This window comes from Neoarius graeffei, chromosome 26 (genome assembly GCF_027579695.1).
Source record: "Neoarius graeffei isolate fNeoGra1 chromosome 26, fNeoGra1.pri, whole genome shotgun sequence".
In the NCBI taxonomy this organism is placed as follows: Eukaryota; Metazoa; Chordata; class Actinopteri; order Siluriformes; family Ariidae; genus Neoarius; species Neoarius graeffei.
The window spans coordinates 39049341-39073793 of NC_083594.1; the positions used below are offsets into that span (position 1 = coordinate 39049341).

The window sequence follows — 24453 nt, forward strand, 5'->3', positions numbered from 1 at the left end:
GAGACGGATGCAAGTGCAGAAGGTGCGTTTATTAATACAGGTGAACAATCCAGGCAAAATCGTGAAATGGGCAATAGGTCGAGCGAGGCACAAACAGGCTATCATAGACTCGACAGAATCAAAGACAAGAAACAGGAAATCAGCAAACCAAACAAGGAAATAAGGCTTGGTAATGTGTCAGCAAGGCAACTCAATACTTCGCAAAGTAAGTGTGTTTTCACAGTTTTTATATAGGTGCGCTGATTGCGCCTTAATCCTGTGCAGGTGCGAGTCATTTACAGTGCGCGCGCAAGTCCGCTTGGCACGTGTGCTCTCCAAAGCACGCCTGAGAGTCTATCTGATGCACGTGCCAAGGCGTGCAGGTTTGACACACTTGCATGAAATTAGGACAAGATATTTATATCTTTATGCCGAATTATTATGGCATGTTACCCAAAAAAATAAAGAAAAAGTCAGAGTCCTCGTCTCCATTTTGCGAGTCCGAATGCATCATCAGCGCTCAAGTCAAGTCACGAGTCCTTAAAATTAGGGCATGAGTCGGACTCGAGTCTGAGTTCTGGACTTGAGTAATACAAACCTGCCTTAATAGTATGTTCACTTCCCTGGGTCTAAAAGTTGTCTTCATACCTACATGCCCATTTTATCTGTTAAAATGCAACAAACTCGTACCCCTTTTCCACCAAGGCAGTTCTGGGGCTAGTTTGGAGCCGGTGCCTAATCTTAAACTAGTTCTTCACATTTCGAGAGACAAAGAACTGGCTCTCGGTCAGGAAAACTGGTTTGGCTCCAACTCTTTGCTGGTCTAGATCCAAGAACCGCTTATGTCAGGGGCTAGGGGCGGCATTATCATGACCGAGAAGACCAGGTAAAATTGCTACCATTAAAAAAAAAAAGTTAGTCTAGCGTGATTAATCTGGAGAAGAAAAAGAGGTGATTGTTGTGTAGTTGTTGGCAGTAGCATGGTAGTCTTGCGGCACTAGCAGCAGGACTAGCGGCTGGAAAAAGAGAGCTGTATCAGTGATGTAATGTGGCTCTCTAGACCGTGGAAGAGCACACTGGTTCTTAGAAGGTTCGCATGTTGAGCCAGCATTCGGATGAAGCCCAGAACTAGCACCTTGTCTGTGTTGATGGAGAGGTAGTAACGGAAACGACAAAGATGAGGATATTAAACAGTGAAGCAGTAAACGAGTTCCTGAGCATGGATTTTGCTAAATTTTCCAGTAATGTAGCTCAGTCAATGCAGCACATCGGCTAAAGCAGACCTCTTCCTTTTATATGCCGACGCATTTCTTGTGTCCTAATTGAATGACTACTATTATTTAATAATAATAATAATGTTAAATTTAGGCAGCACGGTGGTGTAGTGGTTAGCGCTGTTGCCTCACAGCAAGAAGGTCCTGGGTTCGAGCCCCGGGGCCGGCGAGGGCCTTTCTGTGCGGAGTTTGCATGTTCTCCCCGTGTCCGCGTGGGTTTCCTCCGGGTGCTCCGGTTTCCCCCACAGTCCAAAGACATGCAGGTTAGGTTAACTGGTGACTCTAAATTGACCGTAGGTGTGAATGTGAGTGTGAATGGTTGTCTGTGTCTATATGTCAGCCCTGTGATGACCTGGCGACTTGTCCAGGGTGTACCCCGCCTTTCGCCCATAGTCAGCTGGGATAGGCTCCAGCTTGCCTGCGACCCTGTAGAAGGATAAAGCGGCTAGAGATAATGAGATGAGATGTTAAATTTATATAGCGCCTTTCAAGAAACCCACGGACGCTTTACAATAGTAGACAAAGAAAAAAAAATAATTATATATATATATATATATATATATATATATATATATATATATATATATATATATATAAAATAAGAAAAAAATAAAAAGTAAAAAGTCCACCAAGTAGGGTTAGGATGTAATTCCTGTGGTGTAGCAGCCACAGTCCCACCAAAAGGCGCACGAAAACAAGTCCCACATTTCCAGCACCGCCGCCACGAAGCCGTCAGCAACATCACTCAGAACATCACGCCATGGATCCACAAAGCGAGCAGAGAAGCTCCGCCACGCAAAGCGCTGGTGTGTCCCAAACCGCCTGCACTGCCGCCGCGACACCACCAAGCAACATTGCTCAGAACATCACGCCAAAGCATTAAAGCGCAGAGCGCTGGACAACCATGATGTAAAATGAGCAACGAGCTCACTGCAGGCCACAGCTGGGAGCACAGGCATCACCCACGGCGAACCAAGGCCCGGAGGGAAATTATTGATTATTGTTTGAACAGTGCTGACTGACATTTTTAATTGCTTTGATATTTTCTTATATCCCTTCCCTGATTTATAAAGTTCAACTACCTTTTCACGCAGGTCCTTTGACAATTCCTTTGATTTTCCCATGGCTCAATCTCAAAGATGACGCGCAGCACTGGATGAGGGATTAAAGGTTCTCTCAAAAGTCCAGCAATTTACTGACTTTTATTTTCATCCAAAACTAGGTCCGGAGCTACACCACCACCGGTGGAGAAAACACTCAAACATCAAACTACACAACACACAGAAAAAAAAAATTGAAAAAGAAATAAAAAAAAATAATAAAAAAAAGCTCTTTGTCTTTTTTTTATGTATTTCTTTTTGGATTTAGTTTCACAAAATGAGCTTCACAAATTTTCCTTATACCCCTGCATGTAATTGACAGCATCATCCGTATAGAAAATGCCCCAATTATTTGATTTGTAGAATATTGGTCAAAGTTCATAGTCTGATGTGTAAATTTACACAAATTCAGGAGCTCTCCTAGGATACATAATTAATGAGATTTTCATAGATAAAATATTATGTTAATGCTCCAGCGAGTGATTTCTGACTAAAGTAGTTCATGTCAGCTTGATAAATGATGCCTATATTTAGTGGGCAAAAATGTGGAAAGGTCTATCTCTCTATTTAAAGTGATGAAGAGTAGAATGTCTGGATTTGGCTGACTCTCAGACATTTCCTGCATAATAAATAGTGTCATGGAGCTTTCTATTTGACTTTAAACATTGTATAAGTTTTCCACAGAAATGACTCATTTCCTCGTCCAAGGACATGATCAGCTCTGTGGAATCTCCTCTCTGTCGTATTGTAATTACCCCAGTTCTGACAGGACATGGACATGTTATAAGCATGTGCTTTGGCAGTGTGGCATTTACAGGAAAGGGGTTATTTTTGTTTAAAGTTTATATTTCAAAACGATTAGGTTCAATTGTTCGATGGCTATACAATTAAAGGTAGACCGCCTTTCAGATTTTTCAAGTTTAGGTCATAAAAAGAATTTTCCCTGACACCCAGTTATTTTTCTTTAGTGGACCGAAAGCTACTGAATTCGAATCACAGACTTCCAATTGTATTTTTTTTTCAATTAATAGAACACTTATTGAATTTAAGGCCATGTGACCCTAAATTCGCCGCTATTTTTTCTTGCTTCACCATGACCCAGTTCAAGATACTATGTCATGCATCACGTGGTGGGCTTTCCCCATTCGCGCAAGGCATTGTGGGATACAAATTTGAAACAGGAGAGAAAAATGGAGGACGCAAGTGAGACATGAAAGACCGACTACAGTAACGGAAAGCAAGAAGAAAAGACGTTATGTTGCGAAGGAAAGTAAACGCAGGACCAAACTAATAAATATCGACGGTCAGCAAGCACCTCGGTGTGATCAGCTGTTCATTTAGCGACAGAATGATGGAACAGTCAGTGTACGGTCAAAGGTAAACCTGCACATGCACACACCGGACGTCCTCTGTCTGCTTGACTGCGTGAAGCGAGTGATTTCATGCACATTATTTGCTAGGGAATCCCCTCAAATTAAATAACTTCCCAGCCACAGAATGGCCTGGGTTTTTAATTTTTTTGCGATATTGTAGAAGTAAACATGCATCACAATGACCAAATTTCAGAGGGAACTAAATTTCACCAATTTTCTGAAATCGAAAGGCCGTTTAGCTTTAAAGAAGATTTTCAGCGTTAATGGGTCAATCCGTGTGCTATCACAGAAGGCCTCCCGACTAATCATGTCAGGTTTGCTTCATATTTTCAAAGATTAAGGTCATCAATCCCAAGAAACAGTGTGCAAAATTTCAGCCTTACATCTTTTGTTAGTGTTTGAGATATAGGGGCATGAATAAGGGGGCGTGGCTCAAATTTTACCATTAAAAACGAATGCTATAGAAAAAAGTTCTATAAGCCGTAACTTTTGAACTATATAAGCTAAATACATGAAATTTTCAGGAATTGCTCTTAGGTATAAGATATCTTTTAAATACCGCAACAGAAGATCCACACTTGCATATTTACTGCTTTATGTATTGTTGATCGGTGTTTGTGCTTTGGAGCATTTTTGATTTGTTTCTCCACATTTAAACATGTCAGAGCTTTTTGAGTTATGAGCCGTTATAATAGAGCGGCGGCTACAATTATCGACACCTTAACAATCTTTTGGCCGTTGCAAAAGGAGAAAAGACTTTCAATACGTAAATTGTGCATGAATAATTACTCAAACTTCCACTGGCAAAAATGAGTTGATTCCTGATTACTTAGTGTATCAGATCATGTGACCCCATTCCACAATTATCGACACTTGTCCACAGTTATTGACACCGTTCTACAATTATCAACACCCAGATGATTATTTATAATAAATAATCGGTATCTGGTATTAAGTTAACAAAACATAGTTTTTATTTAAAATTTGTTTTACACAGACTTGTATTTAGTACAAGATATCTTTGATATAAATATATCAATGTCGGTGCTTACGTAAATGAAGTAATTCTAAGTACTTTCTAAGTATTTTCGTTGATCACGTTTTGTTAATCATTCGTTGTTTTTGTATTAATTTCTAGTTTTGTAGTTTACCAATAAATGTCAACAGGCGATTGACATTGTAACCACATGAACATTCAGGTCAAAGTTCACATATAATTTCCTTGAACCAAAATATAAAATGTCTACTGATATTTTAACACGTGGTAGATATTTGCAACAAAGTGCAAAAACATTTTCTGAATGGAATCAAAAAATATGAATATTTAAAGCATGTAATTTTTTTATATGCTAGGAATTTAATTCTGGTCTAATTCTATTTATTGCAGTAGGATTCCAATGAATCAGAAAAAAAAATGTATAAATCACAGCACTTTTATTTTTTTTTAAGTACTTCATCTACTTCAACAATGTTGCACAAAGATCGATCCATAACAGTTGTAAATGTCACTTAATTCCGCAGGGTGTCGATAATGGTGGACACCGATGAAAGTGATCACTATTATTGACACCTTACGTGACTTCTCAAACACGCGTTTAGATACAAAATGGCGACTGTCAAATGAAAGAGTAAGAAACAAAGTAGGTTTCGACAGGATGATCATGAAATATCGGTGAATTTGAGAAATAAAAACATATCCATGATCTTTCCACCATGATTACCTGCGATGATTGATAACGTCCGGGTTTTCCTCAACTTGCTGATCGTGCTAAGAAAAATTCCATCTTAGGCCCACTTTACACGGGGACGGTCTGAAACAAAAACGCAAAAGTCCGTTTTCGTTCTCACTTTTTTCCGCGTCTACACGACCGTTTTCAAGGAGGAAATCTGCGTCTATACGATGACGCATAAATGTGTGGAATTCAATTGGATGTGCATGCCAGGCGGCTAGGTGGTGCTGTGAAAGACCTCCGCTATGTCTGCACGCATGCGCAACGGCTTCCGTCTTGTCTGATCTGCACATCTGCGCCGCGAAAACTTTGACTACTCTGGCTATGGTAAGTAAAAAAGTAAGAGCATACTATACCCGCCTCTGTTCATTAACGGTATATGTGCAGATTCGGTATAGATGTTCGAAGGACTCCTGGACGTTTATTAAAGCTGCCAGAGCAGCTTGAAGGTCCGTTGGATCGATGTAATCAGACATGCTCTTACTTTTTTACTTACTTTCTTACTTCCCGGGCTGGCATGTACAGTATATGACATATATATGACGTAAACGCGTACCCGACGTGAGCAGATCCGAGCAGAGTTTCGCGTATTGGGTAGTTTAGACGGATATGCAATGGGGGCTGTTTTTAACTTCTCCACTCTGGAAGGCGTTTTCAATTTTTTCTGTTTTTCAGCCTCGGAAACGCCGTCCCCGTGTAGATGAAAGGCACTTCCGATAAAATATTTAGTCATTTTTACCCGACAGCGTCCTCGTGTAAACGGGCCCTTAGGTAACGAGCTGCATCATCAGATGACGATCAAAGGGTGGGGGGTCTTCCGGTTAATTAATTAACCAGTAATAACTGTTGTAACTGAAACTCACACTCACCTTTGTAAAATTTTCATTTTTTTAATTGGTAAATCTGAAAAGGTGTCGATAATTGTAGCCGCCGCTCTATATAATTTCTTTTAGCTTCCAAGTTCTAAAAACGTTGTGATATTTCATGAGCTTTAGTTGTTTTTGTGTTCTAATGTATGTGAACATTATTAACCCTGTTAAGTCAAAGATGCACACAAACCCCAGTGGGTACTATGAATATCTAAAGATACACTGGCAAACAAAGGGAATTTTGTCAGTCTATGTCAAAATGTTCAGCTATTATCTTCTAACTGCTATTTCTGATAGTCGTTTCTAGTGTTATCAGATTGGAAACATGCTCTTGTTTCACACAGTATAATATTTATTATTATGAAAGCAGTAATTTAAGCACTGTCCTTGGAACCTACTGTTCCAGTCGTTCTAACTTGCTTGCTGCTGGTGTAGCAGCTTTGTGTTTTTTCCCCCAAGACAATATAACAATTTCGACCTGTCAAAGCAACTGCCCATGAAACTAGAAAATAATCAAGGAAACTGTAAAACTCTGCTGTAAATCAGTTTTAAGGCTGAACAGAAACCCAGCAACTCTGAGTCAGGTGCTCAGTCATTCTCCAGGGTCTCTAAATAAGTAATCATCTGTAATGAGCATATGGAATCTCAAACATGTCTGAGAAACTGGAAAAGAGGCAAGTGAGCGCTGTTCATCCAAACCGAAATACAGTTAATTTTCACTGAAGCTTATTTGGAATAGGAATGCATTCAGGAGTAATGTGAATCCGTGTACATTTTTTGAGCTTTTAAGAAACAATGGTGGGTTAAAATGAAAATGTAATACTGGGGGTTAATAAACTGGAATCCAAAGGACTATGGTTTGTGAATATTTTCTATAGGATTCAACAAAATCCTGTAAACCAAGCATACTGGTACGGTATCATACAGTAAAACATGCATTAACGTTAGCAAGTGTAGATATCTAGTTAACGAGCTATCGATATAAACTTTGCTTGTCGAACTTGTATGCCCAGTTTTTGCTGTCAAAACATCTTTCAGCTTTTGTCAGCTATGATATTGACTCTGACACCCTACATCCAAGCTGAATATAAAAACCTTATAGCATGATTGAAGTTAACTGGTACATAGTATTTATTTTTAACTGTTGATGTCCAACATTACTGCATTGCTACATTAACAGCAGAGATCTTAACCATACAAAGCAGGTTTCTTGACTAACTCATTGACACACTCAGAACGTGGAATTGAACCTGCTGCCGAGGGCCATCGCTCTGCTCAAACTGGGTCACGCTCTGATTTTTTTTTTCTTCCCCCTTCAACAGAAAATGATGAAAGACAACAACTTGGTGAGGCACCTGGATGCCTGCGAGACCATGGGCAATGCCACAGCCATCTGTTCTGACAAGACCGGCACACTCACCATGAACCGCATGACCGTGGTGCAGGCCTACATAGGTGACCAGCACTACAAGAAGGTTCCAGAGCCTGAGGCCATCAAATCTGAGACTCTGGAGCTCATGGTCAACAGCATCTCCATCAACTCGGCCTACACCACCAAGATCCTAGTGAGAGAGCTCGTCTTTTTAATGTCCTTGTTTAGTTTTGTTTGACTTTCATATGTTCAGATAATCTATTTAAACTAACAGGTTGTTTGCACTTGCATGATTTCGATGGAGCGTGAAATCAGGAAATGAAAAGCAGAATGGACGAGATGGAGAAAAACCTGTACTGTAATTCAGCAGTTTAGATCGGGGTTCTCAACCTTTTCTGCTTTGAGGCCCACTTATTCATACTTGTAACCAGTTGGGGCCCATTAAAAAAGATCCCTAATTATTTTGGCTTGTCTATTCTATTAGAATCTAATAATCTATCGTAAGGTGTCTTAATGGAATGCAGCGTCACTCCCTGTTACAGATGGGAGCCCAGGAATTAAATAAATGCAATAAAAACAAACTGTTTTTAATTGTAGGTATTGTATTTAAAACTGTATGGGATGTGCCAGAAGCCAACATAAAACCATGCATGCAGGGCATTCTCAGTCAAAAGTGATTTAATGATCCAAAAGTGGAGTCTGGGCGATTAACACAAGAACTTGTTGCCATGTTTGTGTACAGCAAACAAGCAGGTTATTAAAACCAAGCAGTCCACTCAAAAGAAGTGGATATAGAAACCACTCAATGGGATAGATCCTTACACGCTACCAAAGAAGGATTTTTTTTCCAACGAGTTGGAAAATTATCCATCCGTTGAGTTCCCCGACATTTCAAACTACCTGGTACAGCAGACATCGTTCTACATGGTCAAATAGGTGAAAACCTGGAAGAGCATGGAGGTGTGCAACTTTTTATATGTGGCTGGGTTAAAGATCTGGGGATCAGGACACTACAAGATAGACGACAGTAGACAGATCTAAGCGCAGGAAGAATGTTTATTAGCAGGCGTGATATTTACAAAAACAAAACAAACTAAAGCAGAATCATAAGGCAGAGTATTTAAACAGTCATAAACATGGCTAGAAACAAACATGACAGTGGTGATAATACTTTGCAAAGCCTCTGTGAAAACAGCGTCCGTATCTGTACGTGCTGATTGCGCTCAAATCAGTATCAGGTGTTTCCCATAACGACTGGGTCTAATGACTGGGATTGCATGGCCGCTCGAGCTGCGCCAGACTCAAGTGTGTGAAGATGTGACCGTCAAATGTTCACCTACTGTGTGACTACAACTTTTAGCTCATGTGTATATCGCCGTGCATCGCCACCAAAATGCCTCAGTTTCATTGATGACCCGTTGCAAACCATTGCGAGCTGTAGTGTGACCGTAGCTTAATGAGGCGGACGTGATGTCGGATGCAACCTGGCAATTATACCCGACTACGAGTAAAAGTTAACTTCAACTTGGGGGGGGGGGGCAAATCGTGGCCCACTAGATAGCACTTCAGGCGGTTGAGAAACACTGGTTTAGATGATATGAGGGAATGGTATAAAGAGAGAATCACAACATAAGCTCCTAGTGGTTTCTTTCTCGATTTGAGCAACCGTAAACGGTGCAAACCTTCAGCACTTTGAGAGCTTGTGATGATGTTTCCAATGTAGGAATTCACTTCCTGACTCCATCTACAGTTCAAGGTATCTAGAATCATTGATGCACCAATTTTGGAAGGAAAACGATATATATATATTCAATTATTTACATTGCTCCAGACCAGCCTCATTACTTTAGCACACAGTGGTAAATATATTTTCCTAGTGGATGTTCATGAACGGTATCTTGTCTGAATTTTGAATGACGGAATTACCAATTGATGGCACATTTGTACTCAAATGTCCTACAATATCTCATCTCATTATCTCTAGCCGCTTTATCCTGTTCTACAGGGTCGCAGGCAAGCCGGAGCCCATCCCAGCTGACTACGGGCGAAAGGCGGGGTACACCCTGGACAAGTCGCCAGGTCATCACAGGGCCGACACATAGACACAGACAACCATTCACACTCACATTCACACCTACAGTCAATTTAGAGTCACCAGTTAACCTAACCTGCATGTCTTTGGACTGTGGGGGAAACCGGAGGAAACCCACGCGGACACGGGGAGAACATGCAAACTCCGCACAGAAAGGCCCTCACCGGCCACGGGGCTCGAACCCGGACCTTCTTGCTGTGAGGCGACAGCGCTAACCACTACACCACCGTGCCGCCCTGTCCTACATTATAAGCAAAAATAAATGCTATTTAGTCTGTAAGGAATAAAACACATCAGCATGTGCTGTTATAGGAAAAGTTGTTACTACAACCGTAGAATTAAGAATGAGTGAGTGTATTTACAAAAAATAAAGTTTATCCGTTTGAACATTTAAATATCTTTGTACTGTATTCAGTTCAGTACCCGTCAAAAGTTTGTACACACCTACTCATTCATAGATTTTTCTGTATTTTGACTATTTTCTACATTGGAAAACAATACTGAAGTCATCACAACCATGAAATAACAGATGGAACGTATATGGAATTGTGTGTTAAACAAAGTGCTAAAAAACAAAACGCATTTCATATTTTAGATTATTCAAAGTAGCCACCGTTTAACTTGACGTTTTGCACACTTGGCATTATCTTAACTAGTTTTATGAGGTAGTCATCTGGAATGCTTTTCAGTTGCCTTATTAATACATTTGAGACCATCAAGCAGTAAATAATACAGTAAATAGCCCTATTCCACAACTGTAGCAATCCATATTATATCAAGAACAGATTATCTAAGTAAAGAAAAGTGAGAGTCCATTATTACTTTAAGACATGAAGCATCTTTTAATGAATAAAAATAAAGAAAAAAAACATCGAGTTAGGTATGTCTAAACCTTTGGCTGGTACTATAGGTAAAAAAAGATTAGCAAATTATTGCATTCTGTTTGGGGTGGCACAGTGGCGTAGTGGTTAGCACTGTCGCCTCACAGCAAGAAGGTTCTGGGTTTGAGTCCACCGGCCAGTGGGGGCCTTTCTGTGTGGAGTTTGCATGTTCTCCCCGTGTCTGTGTGGGTTTCCTCCGGTTTCCCTCACAGTCCAAAGACATGCAGGTTAGGCTAATTGGTGGCTCTAAATTGACCGTAGGTGTGAATGTGAATGGTTGTTTGTCTCTGTCAGTACGTTTACATGCACATAGAGGGAATCGAATTTCTGCCGTTGCTCGACTGAAATCGAAGTTCAAAATGCCATGTATACACCTTAATTCGGCTGAAATTGAACCGAACTTGATTTCTCGGAATCGAGCTACACGACCTAGATTATGCGATTTCTGCCGAGCTACTTAGTGCATGTATACCCTATCGAGCTAGTAGTTGAGCTACTTACTGCCCCTTCCGGAAGTGACGAGTGACGAGACCACAAGCGGGAAACACAACAGCCTCGGTCGGCATGACAACAGTAGTAGCGAGCAGCAGAAGAGGTCAGGAGGAACAAACGAAGAAGAGAAAATGGCGATGTAGAGCTCTCTGAAGTGTGGGTGGAGCACAGAGGACGGCAGGACAAAGCTTCTGGTACTAATAGGCTTTTTATTGTCAGACTTTTCAGTTTAACAGCCTACTTTTATTCTTGAGAGAAGCGCGCGCGCGCTGTGTTCTAGTCCCGAGATGAGCTCTCCCCTCTGCCTCCTTAAATAGGGCGCGGTTACTGGGAAGACACACAAACACAGGTTAATTATCGTCAGGTGTAGTGATTCTGCCACTCACCTTCCCTGGCTCCGCCCTCCTGTCACAGACCGGCGCTTGACCATGCCCCCACTGCCACAGGCAAGCAGAAACGTGCACTTCTGGAGCAATGAGGAGACAGAGTTCATGCTCATTCAGCTTAAGGAGTTGAATATATTAAAATTCATGGACGGGAGAAAAACGCGCAATGGAGAACACGGAACTGATAACTTTGTTTACACTCTTGAATAGCTCTTCTTCATGACGACAACCGGAAGTGTACCAACACGATGGGGCGTGTAGCGCCACCTGTGGCTCGGGTGCACAATGCACCTCACACAATAGCCCGATTTCATTGTGTGCATGTAGGATTGGATTTCTCTGGCACCCTGCTGGGACCTTCAGCTCGATTACCGACAGCAGCTCGATTTGGATGTGCATGTAAACATAGTCTGTGTCAGCCCTGCGATGATCTTGTGACTTGTCCAGGGTGTACCCCGCCTCTCGCCCATAGTCAGCTGGGATAGGCTCCAGCTTGCCTGCGACCCTGCATAGGATAAGCGGTTACGGATAATGGATGGATGGATGGATTCTGTTTTTATTTACGTTTCACCCAGTGTCCCAACTTTTTTGGAAATGGGTTTGTGTTACCAGCTCAGACAGTTATCTTCCAACAGCATGTACCTCCTTATGCTTCATCCCTCAACAGTTTGCTTTACTTTTCTATTTATTAATAAACGTCCTCTTTGTAACCCGTTATGGTTATAGGAATCTGAAGCTACAGCGGGCACAGACTCCCCACAACTGGACTGTTGAAGATTGGAAAAATACGACCCAGCAGTTTTCCAGTCTTCAACAGTCTAGTTTCCTCGAGTCCACGCCCGCTGTAGCTTCAGATTCCTGTTCTTTGGTGACCGGAGCGGAACCCTACATGGTGTTCTGCTCTCATAGCTCATCTAAATCTATGTTTGGTGTGTTATGCACTCTGAAATGCTGTTCTGCTCCACATGGTTGGAAAGAGTGCTTATTTGAGATCCAGTAGTTTTTTTGTCGGCTTGAACCAGTCTGGCCATTCTCCTTTGACCTTACAAACTAGCGGCTATGAACCTCAACTGCTACAGATTGGCATGTTGGAGAGAAATCAGAACGTCCCCTGACCCTTATAAAGTACTGACACTGATACTCCTCTGTAAACAGTAAGCAAACATCTTCCAGAAATCTTCACCAAATTAACACTGATATACTGTATTTTCCTTTATTACTAGCACCATATTTAATCCTTTTATTACAAAGCTTACATTATTGTGACCCAACTGTTGTACAAGTCACCGTGAATGAGTTGTTACTACAGAAACCAGTATTAGCGTGAATACATCAGTATAAACCTGTGATTCGAATAATAGAGCTGTTGTATAGAAAATTATCTGAACATCTGATCATGCAGAGTTCAGAACTCAGAGCCCTGGTATTTAAAAAAAAAAAAAAAAAAAGTCTTCTCAAAGTTTTTAAAGGAAATTCTGACCAAAGGACACTAGCAGTATTAATGGCTGGTTAAATAATTAGTCATGGCATTGTTTCTGTCAAGGATAATAAGCCAGTCGTGGGCGAAAATCGTTCTTGATGAACATACTCTGTGCACACTGAGTTTAGAGTGAGGCAGTGAGTGCAGGCGTGACTCACTCACCCCGTATATTTGTTTGTTAATTTAGTCATTGTTTAGTAATTGGGAATGTATTGTTCAGAACGTATTATTAAAGATAGACTACCTTTCAGATTTTAAGTGCAGGTCATAAAAATTATTTTCCCTGACACCAGTTTATTTTGATTTAGTGGACTGAAAGCTACTGAATTTGAATCACAGACTTCCAATTTTATGAGGGTTTTTTAATTTTAATTTTTAAATAAAACAATTAATGAATTTAGGGCCACGTGGCCCTAAATTCTCCGCTATTTTTTCCTGCTTCATCATGACCCAATTCAAGATACTACGTCATGCATCACGTGGTGGGCTCTCCCTGTTCGTGCAAGGCATTGTGGGATACAAATTTGAAACAGGAGAGGAAAATGGAGGATGCAAATGAAACGTGAAAGACCGACTACAGTAACGAAAAGCGAGAAGAAAAGACGTTATGTTGCGAAGGAAAGGAAATGCAGGACCAAACTAATAAATATCGGCGGTCAGCGAGCACCTCGGTGTGATCAGCTGTTCGTTTAGCGACAGCATGATGTAACTGTCAGTGCACGGTCAAGGTAAACCTGTAGATGGCAGTAATGCGACACTGGATGCCAGCTGGTGTAACACCCAAAAGAAGAAGAAAGATAAGAAGGTAAATCTGCGCATGCGCACACGGACTTCCTCTGTCTGCTTGACTGCACAAAGCGAGCGATTTTCACGCACGTTATTTGCTCTGGAATCCCTTCAAATTAAATAACTTCCCAGCCACAGAATGGCCTGATATTTTGTGAGATATTACAGAAATAAACTTGTATCACAGTCACCAAAATTCAGAGGGAACTAAATTTCACCGATTTTATGAAATTGAAAGGCCGTCTAGCTTTTTAAATATTTTCTCTTCAGTTTGCTTTTAAATGTTCTCTTGCTTTTGTCCCTCTTTTTCTTTCTGTAGATAATTGAGTGCAATCACATGAAGTAATGTAATTGCAAATGCAGGTGGTGCAGAATGTACACTTCTCGTGCATCAAATGACACTGAGGAACAAATTTCTGCATTTTTGTGTAGCCCTTTTAACATTTTCTTTTGCTCTTTTTTTTTAAATTTCTTTTTAAATCCCCAAGGAGCTGTACTTGGCCCCGTTTACCCTTCTTAAACTTGCTCCTGTCCTTCGTTGGCTGCAAAGCTGTAAAAATGTAGTGTGTAGTTTATGGGTTAACCTTGAAGAGGGTCAGTTTGTGAAGTGTTTTTGGCAGTATGTCAGCTTTCAACGTCCTAATTCAAACTGTGGCCTTGAGGAAGACACTCGAGTGAATATTTTCAGTTCAAGCCAATTTTTCGCCTCTACTTTCTTGCACTCTGTGTGACTAATTGACTCCTTCGTCCTTTAGTCCTTTGCATCAGATTGAGAGCAGCCGTGACTTAGTCACCCCACTTTTGTGTCTGCACTTTCCTTTGGCCTCTTAGTCAAACTTATAAGTGAGTTTTTGTGTGTGGTCAGTGTGAATATCTGCAACACATTAACACTCTGAGGTCCTGGGCCTGTCAGACACTCTGTGGCAGTCTGATAAACCTTAACATTTTTAAGTATTTCATCTAACTAAAATCATCCATGCAAAAGTGACACACGTGGTTATGTTCTGGACACCCTCAGCAATAATAATATGAGAGTAAAGTGAATGTAATGAATTTTTTTTTTTTTATTTAAATTAAGTGCAAACACAACCTTACAAAAAACTATTTTCAGAGTCCTCAAACCTTGTAAAAAAAACACTATAAATATATCTGCACAAGACTTTTGAAGTCTGGACCTTGTAAACATAAGTGTTTGCTACATAAACGTAAGAACAGCATTCAGAAATGTTATGTAGTTTCAATACTAATTGTAGAAACTTCAGACTACCTTTGTTTTCTCCAAAGTCAGTTGCCCTTTCAAATGAATATTGATGAGGTCGGTGGAATTCACCTGTAATCCCCCCTGTCACTGTCAATAGTCCATTTGTCAAAGGCCCTGGCCCCTGTACCTCCCTGCCCCCACACCTCTCTGCTTGGAAAGTTACTGCAAAGAAAAGAAGCCCTAAAAGCCAAAGCTACATTTCACAATCTTATGCATAGACTTGTGCACAGACTATAATAAATCTAAAGTTAGCAATGAAGATAAACTATGACTATGCAGGGCATGTTGACTTGGGTAACTAATTACTGTAAATCAGTGAAACATAGTTTGGCAACCTAGCGCTGTCGCCTCACAGCAAGAAGGTCCGGGTTCGAGCCCCGTAGCCAGCGAGGGCCTTTCTGTGCGGAGTTTGCATGTTCTCCCCGTGTCCGCGTGGGTTTCCTCCGGGTGCTCCGGTTTCCCCCACAGTCCAAAGACATGCAGATTAGGTTAACTGGTGACTCTAAGGCCCTGTTTACATTATTTCGAATCAGCGGATCATCAGATTAACGTTTTTAAAACGATTCACGTGCACACAGCAACGCCAATACACAATTCGTGTGCACACAGCAACGCCAATACACGGATACGCTAATCACATGACTAATTAGACGGCACGTCACATGATCCCAGTGCATATCGGGCATGCGCAAGTCACTCACCACTTGCAAGTGGAAGGATGGCAAGCGAACACCTTCTCCAGCAGATAAACACACCTGGCTGTGATGTTCATGTTCTCACTGAGTTTAAGCGCCTGAAGGAGGTTGAAATGTGTAAATAAACCTCAGTGCGGCTCAGCGCTTCCTCCCACGCTCCAAATCACTCCGCCCTGAACAGCGAGTGCCCTCTGGAGGGTGCGCACTCCGGCCCTGCGCAGCTCACAGAGCGCGCGAGTGAAGCGCACGAGCAGTGATTCGGGACTGAGCCGCTGTGTGTGTGATCCCAACGCCAGCGAATCAGGAAGGTGGATGTCACAGTGACGTCGTCCAATGACGACGTCAGCTAGAGCTCAGCACAGCGTATCCGTGTATCCTCAATGTTTACACAGCAACGGTTCAAATACGAGCTGGGTTGAATACGTCGGCCCTGGCGGATTCCCATTTCCCGGCGTTTTAATGTGAACGGACAGTGCATCCGTGAAGAAAATGAGACAGATACGGTCTAATGTAAACTTGGCCTAAATTGACCGTAGGTGTGAATGTGAGTGTGAATGGTTGTCTATGTGTCAGCCCTGTGATGACCTGGCGACTTGTCCAGGGTGTACCCGGCCTTTCGCCCGTAGTCAGCTGAGATAGGCTCCAGCTTGCCTGCGACCCTGTAGAAGGATAAAGCGGCTAGAGATAATGAAATGATGAATAGTTTGGCAACCGAAAAATGTTTTCAAAACTTGACGAAAATAACAGCACGTTTCGATCAACTAGTTCATTCTCTTCAAAGAGCACCTCCCATCCTAACAACCCACTAACCATCTAACATGCACTCTCTTCTTCTTACTCTATGATTTCCTATGTTTTACTGTAGCTTGATTGTTTTTCTCAATTGTAAGTCGCTTTGGATAAAAGCGTCTGCTAAATGTAATGTAATGTAGTTCTCCCTATATGCTAACCAAAAAAGCATGACAACAACCGCTAGTCAGACAGATATTAGCCTACTTACTCATCAAAAATATCCTCGGCGGGATCAAGACGAAGTTCAAAATGCATTCATTCATCACCGCTGTCCTCACTGGATACATCTGACATCGCATCATCTGACTCACTCTCCAGAGCGAGTTGATCCTGGATCAGCAGTGAAGCTTCGGCAGGCGACATCTTCCTTGCATTGGCCATTCCTCAAAGTTTCTCAGTTGGTATGGAAACAAGTGAACATGTGCACTTGTTTATACCGGTGAAATGGGGCGTGTTCTCACCTCCCCTTGCTACACAATGAGCGAATGATGACACTGATGTTCCATGCGCTTAACATGTGAATAGCTGATGGGTGTGTCATTAAGAGGCTGCTGCTGCCTGAAGTACTGAAATTCGTAATATTTGTTTTTGTTCTCTTTACAAAGTTCTAAAGATAAAGTTTGTTTTAAAGATGTATATATTTGAAAACTAGAAGATTCAAGGTTTCTAGTGGTGTTACTTGAATGTTTCTAGCACAAAAACTCGCGGTGCTTTAGATGCGTGTTTACTAACAGTCCTAAAAGTCCCCTGTGGGGGGTCAGCGACCTGAGTGTTTAATAGACTTGTGGGGTCATGCGCATCACTCGTATTTTATGCTTTTGCCTCCTGGAACATGCTTTTAGGGGAGCTTCCATTTCAAATGCTTGAACCTTCTGTTCTGTCAGCTTGTTTTGTATTGACAAAGGAAGTTGTCATTCGGAGTACAGCTAACACACTTCATGACGCATCTTAATACTATAGCTATAGTGCGAGCTAATCATTCTGAATCCCACCACCTGCTGCACTACACACATCAGCTGATATGCAAGGATGGAGAATCAGGTGACCTGTTTTTATTCGAGGTAAATAACGTGCATGGGTGACGGATGAGCATTTCACAAACAAGAGCATGCAGGTATGTGGTATACAATACACCTTTATTAATTCTCCCAAATGGGTTTTTCATAATTAATTTACATGAAGCTTAATATTAAAATATAAGTGAAGAAAACTACATCCTTAATTACAATAATAATATATACAAATTATATAGTACTAGCATAAATGGTGTAAAATAATATATGCGTATGCACAAAATTAAAATCAGCATCTTTTCAGTTCTTGTCTTCCTTACCTCTTGAAGGTATGCGGTTACACTGACTAAGAAAAATAAAGTTTGCTGCAAAGCTGTTCGCTCTGCTGCTAGCACAAATCAGGGATGACAGTTTTCCACGGTTTTGTTAGCTAAATGGGTTGTTCCTATGAATCGTCCAAATCCGAGGAGAACATTTTGGGGGGTGAGGTTCAATTTTTGCCAAGTCCCTCTCAGCGTAGAAGTGAACCACGGAGCATTCGGAGCAAATCGCTTCTTTCCCTAACCGGAAAACCTCTTGAAAGCCATAAATTTTGCAAAACATGCAGTGATTGGCTGACCCAAACTATCTTTCGATCTTCGAACAAATCAGTGGTCTCGATACATAGATATCGCTATTGCAAATGGCTTTCAGCTGAAATCTAAAGATGAAAATGGTGAACAAGAATCTCAAGTTCTTGAAATCGACAAAAGTTAAAAAAATAAATTTTTAGGTGGGAATGGATGCAAAAGACACTGACGATCAAGGTGAAAATCGGTAGCAAAGAAAAGCCAATCACGTAGAAACTTGAACATTTTGTCAAGAAAGCCGATTGTCCCGGCAAAGTTTTATTGCATGTTTTATTGCATGCAGTGACTTGATAAATTATGGGAGTCGATAATATCGGAACATGCAAAAATGAAGAAGCACGCCGAAAACTTGCTCTCAGACAAGCAAACTATTCTCTTGGATCATCGTTTTTCAAAACAAAGACGAAGACCGATGATGTTCATGATGTGAGTTATTGGGGAACACTTGTGAAATCAACAGTTACGGATAACAAGAAATCAGTGCCCCTGACACAGATATCAAATGGACAAGCTCATTCAGAGGTAATTATGATTTTTTTTTTATCGTCTCATGTTGGCTGATAATGCTTAAAAATTTACTCTCTGAAAAGTTCTATGATTTTTTTTTTAATGTAATCAAACTACTGATAAAAAAAATTAGAGGACCAAAAACACTCATGAGTCAACCTATTGCCAAGTAAACAATGAAAATGTTAAAATAGTAATGTTAAATATATAAGATACATAGTATACAAAAGTATGATCAGTACATTATATTGACTCATGATTTGAAATACAAATATTATCAAGGTGCGTTCATACAAATAATCATTAATCTTTGCTTGTACTTTTACAGAAAGTTGACGCAAGTGAAGTATTTTGACATAATTAGCTTACATTTCCATAGCAGCAATAATAACTCCATTTTTGCTTTTAGTAAAGTAGAACTATGGTGTGATGCAAAATTTAGTTGGATCACATCACAATGGTGATGGTTCAGTAAATTTCAATTCAATTTCCTTTTACTGTCATTGCACAATGTACAACGAAATTCTGTTTCTCTAGTGGATCATATAAAAAGACATAAAAACAAATAAGTCATAAGAAACAAAGACATAAAAACACACAAAAAGATGATGATGATAAAACACAATAAGACAATAAAAGGTGAGGTAAAAGCCATAAATAGGGGACACTCACAAGAACAGTAAATAAAGTGCATATTACACAGGACTGATCATATTGTACATCCAAAATCATATTGCATACTCAAAGATCAGTTCTAAGAGTTTAGTTCTCTAAAAGCACTGGGATAAAAACTCTTCTTAAGTCTGGAGGTGTGAGTTTTTAAGGACCTGAAGCACCTCCCAGAGGGCAACAGAATGAAAAGATGGTGACCAGGGTGTGATAAGTCTCTAATGATGTTGGTTGTGTGGCGGAGGCACCGTGTCCTGTAAACGTCCTGCAGTGTTTGTAACGGAGTTCCAATGACTTTCTGTGCTGCTGTGATTACTCTCTGCAGGGCCTTGCAGCTCACAAACCACACCAGCATGCCATAGATGAGAATGCTTTCAATCGAACAGCGATAGAATGAAAGAAGCAGTTGATGTGATATGTCCGAAGGAAATACAGTCGCTGCTGTGCTTTCTTCACCAGGGCAGTGATATTTGTAGTCTGTGTGAGGTATGTGCCCAGAAATTTAAATGCAAGCACTCTCTCAACTGCATCTCCCCTAATGTATAGGGGAGCAGCATTGTCTCCTGAAATCAACGATCATCTCCTTGGTTTTGGAGATGTTGAGTGCCAGGTTGTTCATGGAGCACCAGTCTGTTCGTCTGTGGACCTCGTCCCTGTATGCAGATTCATCACTGTTGTGTATAGGGCCAACTACAGTAGTGTCATCTGCAAATTTAATGATGGTATGTGTATAAAGGGAAAACAGGAGAGGGCTCGGCACGTACCCTTGTGGGACCCCAGTGTTTATTGTCAGAGAGGAGGTGTGACAACCTGAGAACAGTTGGTTAAAAAGTCTGTATTAATAGTAGTGTAATGCTTTATTCATGGTATATTCCATTGACCTGTATGCGAACTGGCAGAGGTGGACAGTAACGAAGTACATTTGCTTGAGTACTGTACTTAAGTACCCTTTTTGAGTATCTGTACTTAAGTTTTTTTGGGGGGAGGGAAACTTCTGACTTTACTACATTTGAAAAACAAATATACATTACACCACAACATTTCTATCAAGGTCCTCATTACTATGAAGCAGCTTTGAAAGTGGATGTGTTTTCTTTTCTAAAACGCGATTGATTTTTTTGCAGGTGACACTGAGTCAGCCTGTCAGTAATCACTAGGGTTATTTCACGTCCATAGACTGTATAAAATCAAGTTCAGTGATTTCTCAGCAGCGTTATTTGAACTCAGTCAGTTGATGGCAGAATGGAAGGAGGCGGTTCTTCTGGGGAATGCACGCACCCATGGCCATACCTAGAACCCATGTTTCAGTTCTCTGAAAGGATTAAAGATTCATTTCGTTTTAAATGTTTGCTTTGTTTACCTACAACGAACCACATCACGGCCTACAAAAACTCGCCGTCCAACCTGCAGAAGCATATTGAGGCATGTAAGCGTTTTATTCCAAGAGAAAGCTTGCAATGAAGTTGTCTGTGCTTTTAGAGCTAGCGATAATGTTGCAATAGCTGTGCAGTCTGGTTAGTCAAATGACTTTCTATGGATTTGCCCACCTAATTGCTGTAGCCTTGTCCACGACTAACGTTAACACATAGCTAGTTAACGTGGACACTGTTAGTTAGCATGTAGAAACGGAGTTATGCTAACATGAATAATGTTAACTTATCTGAACTCCTTTCAGAAATATGTTTTAGCATAATCTTGCCAAATAAACAATGTAGAAATCTTTCTTTTCTAGTAAAGTTAGATACCCAATATGATTGAGTTTGAAAAGAGTTTGCTAGCGTGTCAGGTGGAGCTTCACTGACTAGCTATCGTAACGTTAAACCACCATGATAGCACAGCATGCATTAATTTTGTGAATTCACAAAATAATCCAGTAGGTTGCTTCAGAGGCATGAGGTATTATAAGCGTTGTCAATAATGCGTGTTGACAGAAAATGTACTTTTAATACTTAAGTATTTATAAAAGCAAGTACTTGAGTACAGGTAGTCGTCGACTTACGACTGCGTTTGGTTACGACTGAAGGCCAATTTATGCTGACAACCCAGTCCTCGCAGACGGTGTCGCAGATGGTGTCTGCGTAACCCCCCCCCCTCGCAGACGCTCGGCGCGCACCTCCCAAAAATTGTGACCACTGCAGAAGCCTCGCAGACAGCGTCGCAGACAAGAGGGCTCTGATTGGTCCACTCTACATCCGCTGTACACGCACTTCCGCTTCCCTTCTTTCCCGGTTTGTTTTGTTTTCACGACTGCCATTTTTAAAAACACGAGCGAAGATGGAGCAGCACGAAGAGCGGTTGATCGAGGAAGTGAGGAAGTACGTACATCTATACGACTCCAGTTCTAGTCATTATAAGTAACCGGAGGATAAACACTCCACTAACCACACCCACCAACTACTCCTAGCGATTTCGCGACTTCACGCCCCCTTGCGTTGTGGCGGTGAATAACATCGCGCACGCCTATTACTCCCCACTCAACGATAAATTACAACTGTCTGCGAAAAGCTATCTGCGAAAGCCTTGTCGCAAGAGCATGCAGAGGCCTTGACCGGTCGTAAACCGATCTGGTCGTAAGTCGGCCTATGTTAAATGAACGCAAGTATATTGTGATGTGTGATGATATTGTAATCATCTTAAAGTTTTATTTTATCAACATTTTCTTATTTCATTACCTTGGCTCATCATTTGGTTTAAGTCAAACACTGCATACTACACTGTGTACAGTACAATTCGTTTAATATGTGCAAAACAAAAAATATGAAATACAGGTGTGAAAAATAGAAAACATTCTAGTTTGAAACATACCAAAATACAAATGTAAAACATAGCAAAATACAAAATTTAGTGACCGCTGGCATCACTGGTGCTTGGCTGTGGGTCGTCTATGTCATCATCAGCTGTTGCAGCGCTCGGGCTGGTGGGAGGATTTGCTCGTTTCATAAACCAGGAACTGGGGCGGAAACTGTTGTATGCGGTGAGAGGCTGGGTGCTGCCAGGAGCTGGGGCGGAAACTGTTGTATGCGGTGAGAGGCTGGATGCTGGGTGCTGCCGGGAGCTGGGGCGGAAACTGTCATACGCTCAGCTAGCTCAGCTGGGAAACACTTGCCAATCATAACCAGACGGTCGTAAAGTCGATCGGTCATAAGTTGCATAGGTTGTAAGTCGACGACTACCTGTACTTAAGTTAAAGTCAAAATTTGACTGGACAACTTTCACTTGTATTGGAGTAACATTTGACCAGTAGGATCTGTACTTTGACTTAAGTAATGAAGTTGGGTACTTTGTCCACCTCTGCGAACTGGTGCTTGTCCAGGGTGGGTGGGAGTGTTGCTTTGATATAACTCAAGGCCAGCTTCTCAAAACACTTCATAACAGTGGGGGTAAGAGCAAGTGGTCTGAAGTCATTTAGGCTGCTATTAGGTATGGGCACAGTAGAATCAGAATTACTTTATTAATCCCCGGAGAGAAATTCAAATTTGCTACCAAGCTCCTGAATCAAAGAAGTAGTAAACATGTGTAAAAATAGAAGATAAAATCATCCGAAAAAAGAATAAATGCAAATAAAATTAATTTAAATAAGTTCAATAACTTAAGTAAAAGCAAAATGAAGTGATTTTATATACATATATTGCACCTGAGTTAAGGACACTACACATTACACACTACACAAGACAGTGTACCACAGTTATACAGTGGCATTGTACAGCTTGACTGCAACAGGTACAGCTAGTGGCAGACTTCAGACATTTCTGGACAATGCATAGACACAGGGAGAGACTGAAGATTTTACAGAATACCTCTGCCAGTTGGTCTGTGCAGTGTCTGAGTGCTCTCCCTGGTATACCATCAGGACCAGCAGCTTTCCTGATGTTCACGCCATGGAGCACTCTCCTGACATCATCAGTGCTGACATTCAGTGTTGGGCTGACCGATGTTGGTATCAGCTTCTTCCTAGTCTCTGCATCATCCACCTCAAATCGAGCAAGATAATCTACAAGAGAATCACTGCTGCTTGTTGTTGTATCATCTTTGCCTTTGTACTTGGTGAGGTTCTGAATGCCTTGCCATATCCGCTGTGGGTCTCCATCACTGAAGTATCCCTCTGTCTTCTGCCTGTAGTCTGCCTTGGCCCTCCTGATGGCTCTCTTGAGGTTGGTCCTGGCAGTGCTGTAGAGATCGTTGTTCCCAGATCTAAAGGCAGAGTTGCGCTCCAGCAATAGACGCTTGACGTCCTTTGTCATCCACGGTTTGTTGTTCGGGAAAGTCCTGATACGCATGTCCACTGTAACACAGTCGACATGGTACTTAACGTAAGACAGGACAGTGGATGTGTAGTCGTCAATATCTTGTTGTGCAAATAAGTCCCAACACCCAAGGCAGACCTGAAGTTGAAATGAAGCCCCCTCAGGCCATGTCTTTGATTCTCACACTAGGTTTTGATGTACTAATGAGAGGTCTGTATACCCGCTTGAGAAACAGGGACAGGTGGTCAGACAGGCCTAAGTGGGGAAGAGAGGAGACTTTATATCCATCTCTAACATTGGTGTAGACATGATCCAGTGTGTTTGAACCTCTCGTAGGACAGTTCACATGCTGGTACAGTCTAGGGAGGACAGACCTCAGGTTTGCTTGGTTAAAGTCCCCAGCTATTATAAAAATCTCATCTGGATGAGCAGTCTGTGATATGCTAATGGCAGTTAGCAGTATGTCCGATGCCAACACAGTATTGGTGCTCAGTGGTATGTATACAGCCGTCATGATAACCACTGTGAACTCCTGTGGCAGATAAAATGGCCGACATCTCACGGTGATGTACTCGACATCTGCTGAACGATGTGTAATGGTGACAGTTGTGTTTGTACACCACTGGTTGTTGGTGAATATGCACAGTCCCCTCCCTTGCTCTTACCGGAGTTGCTTGTCCTATTGGCCTCATGCGCTGTGCGGCCTGCTAACTGAATAGCCTTGTCGGGAATCCCAGTGTGAAGCCAGGTCTCAGTGATGAACATTACCGAGCAGTCCCATGCTTCCCTCTGTGTCATGGTGATCAGCTCCAGTTCGTCCATCTTATTG

The 24453-nt window shown here is 41.5% G+C and overlaps 1 protein-coding gene across 8 annotated transcripts in view; it reads left to right on the forward strand.

The window, feature by feature from the left end:
- The window catches only part of atp2b4 (ATPase plasma membrane Ca2+ transporting 4), a 289912-nt gene that overhangs the window by 197803 nt on the left and 67656 nt on the right, over positions 1-24453 (forward strand). For all 8 annotated transcript variants that reach the window (XM_060910085.1, XM_060910082.1, XM_060910090.1 and 5 more), the window contains one exon: positions 7648-7890. In XM_060910085.1, the coding sequence (XP_060766068.1) occupies positions 7648-7890 (243 nt within the window). The remainder of the gene's footprint in view (positions 1-7647; positions 7891-24453) is intronic.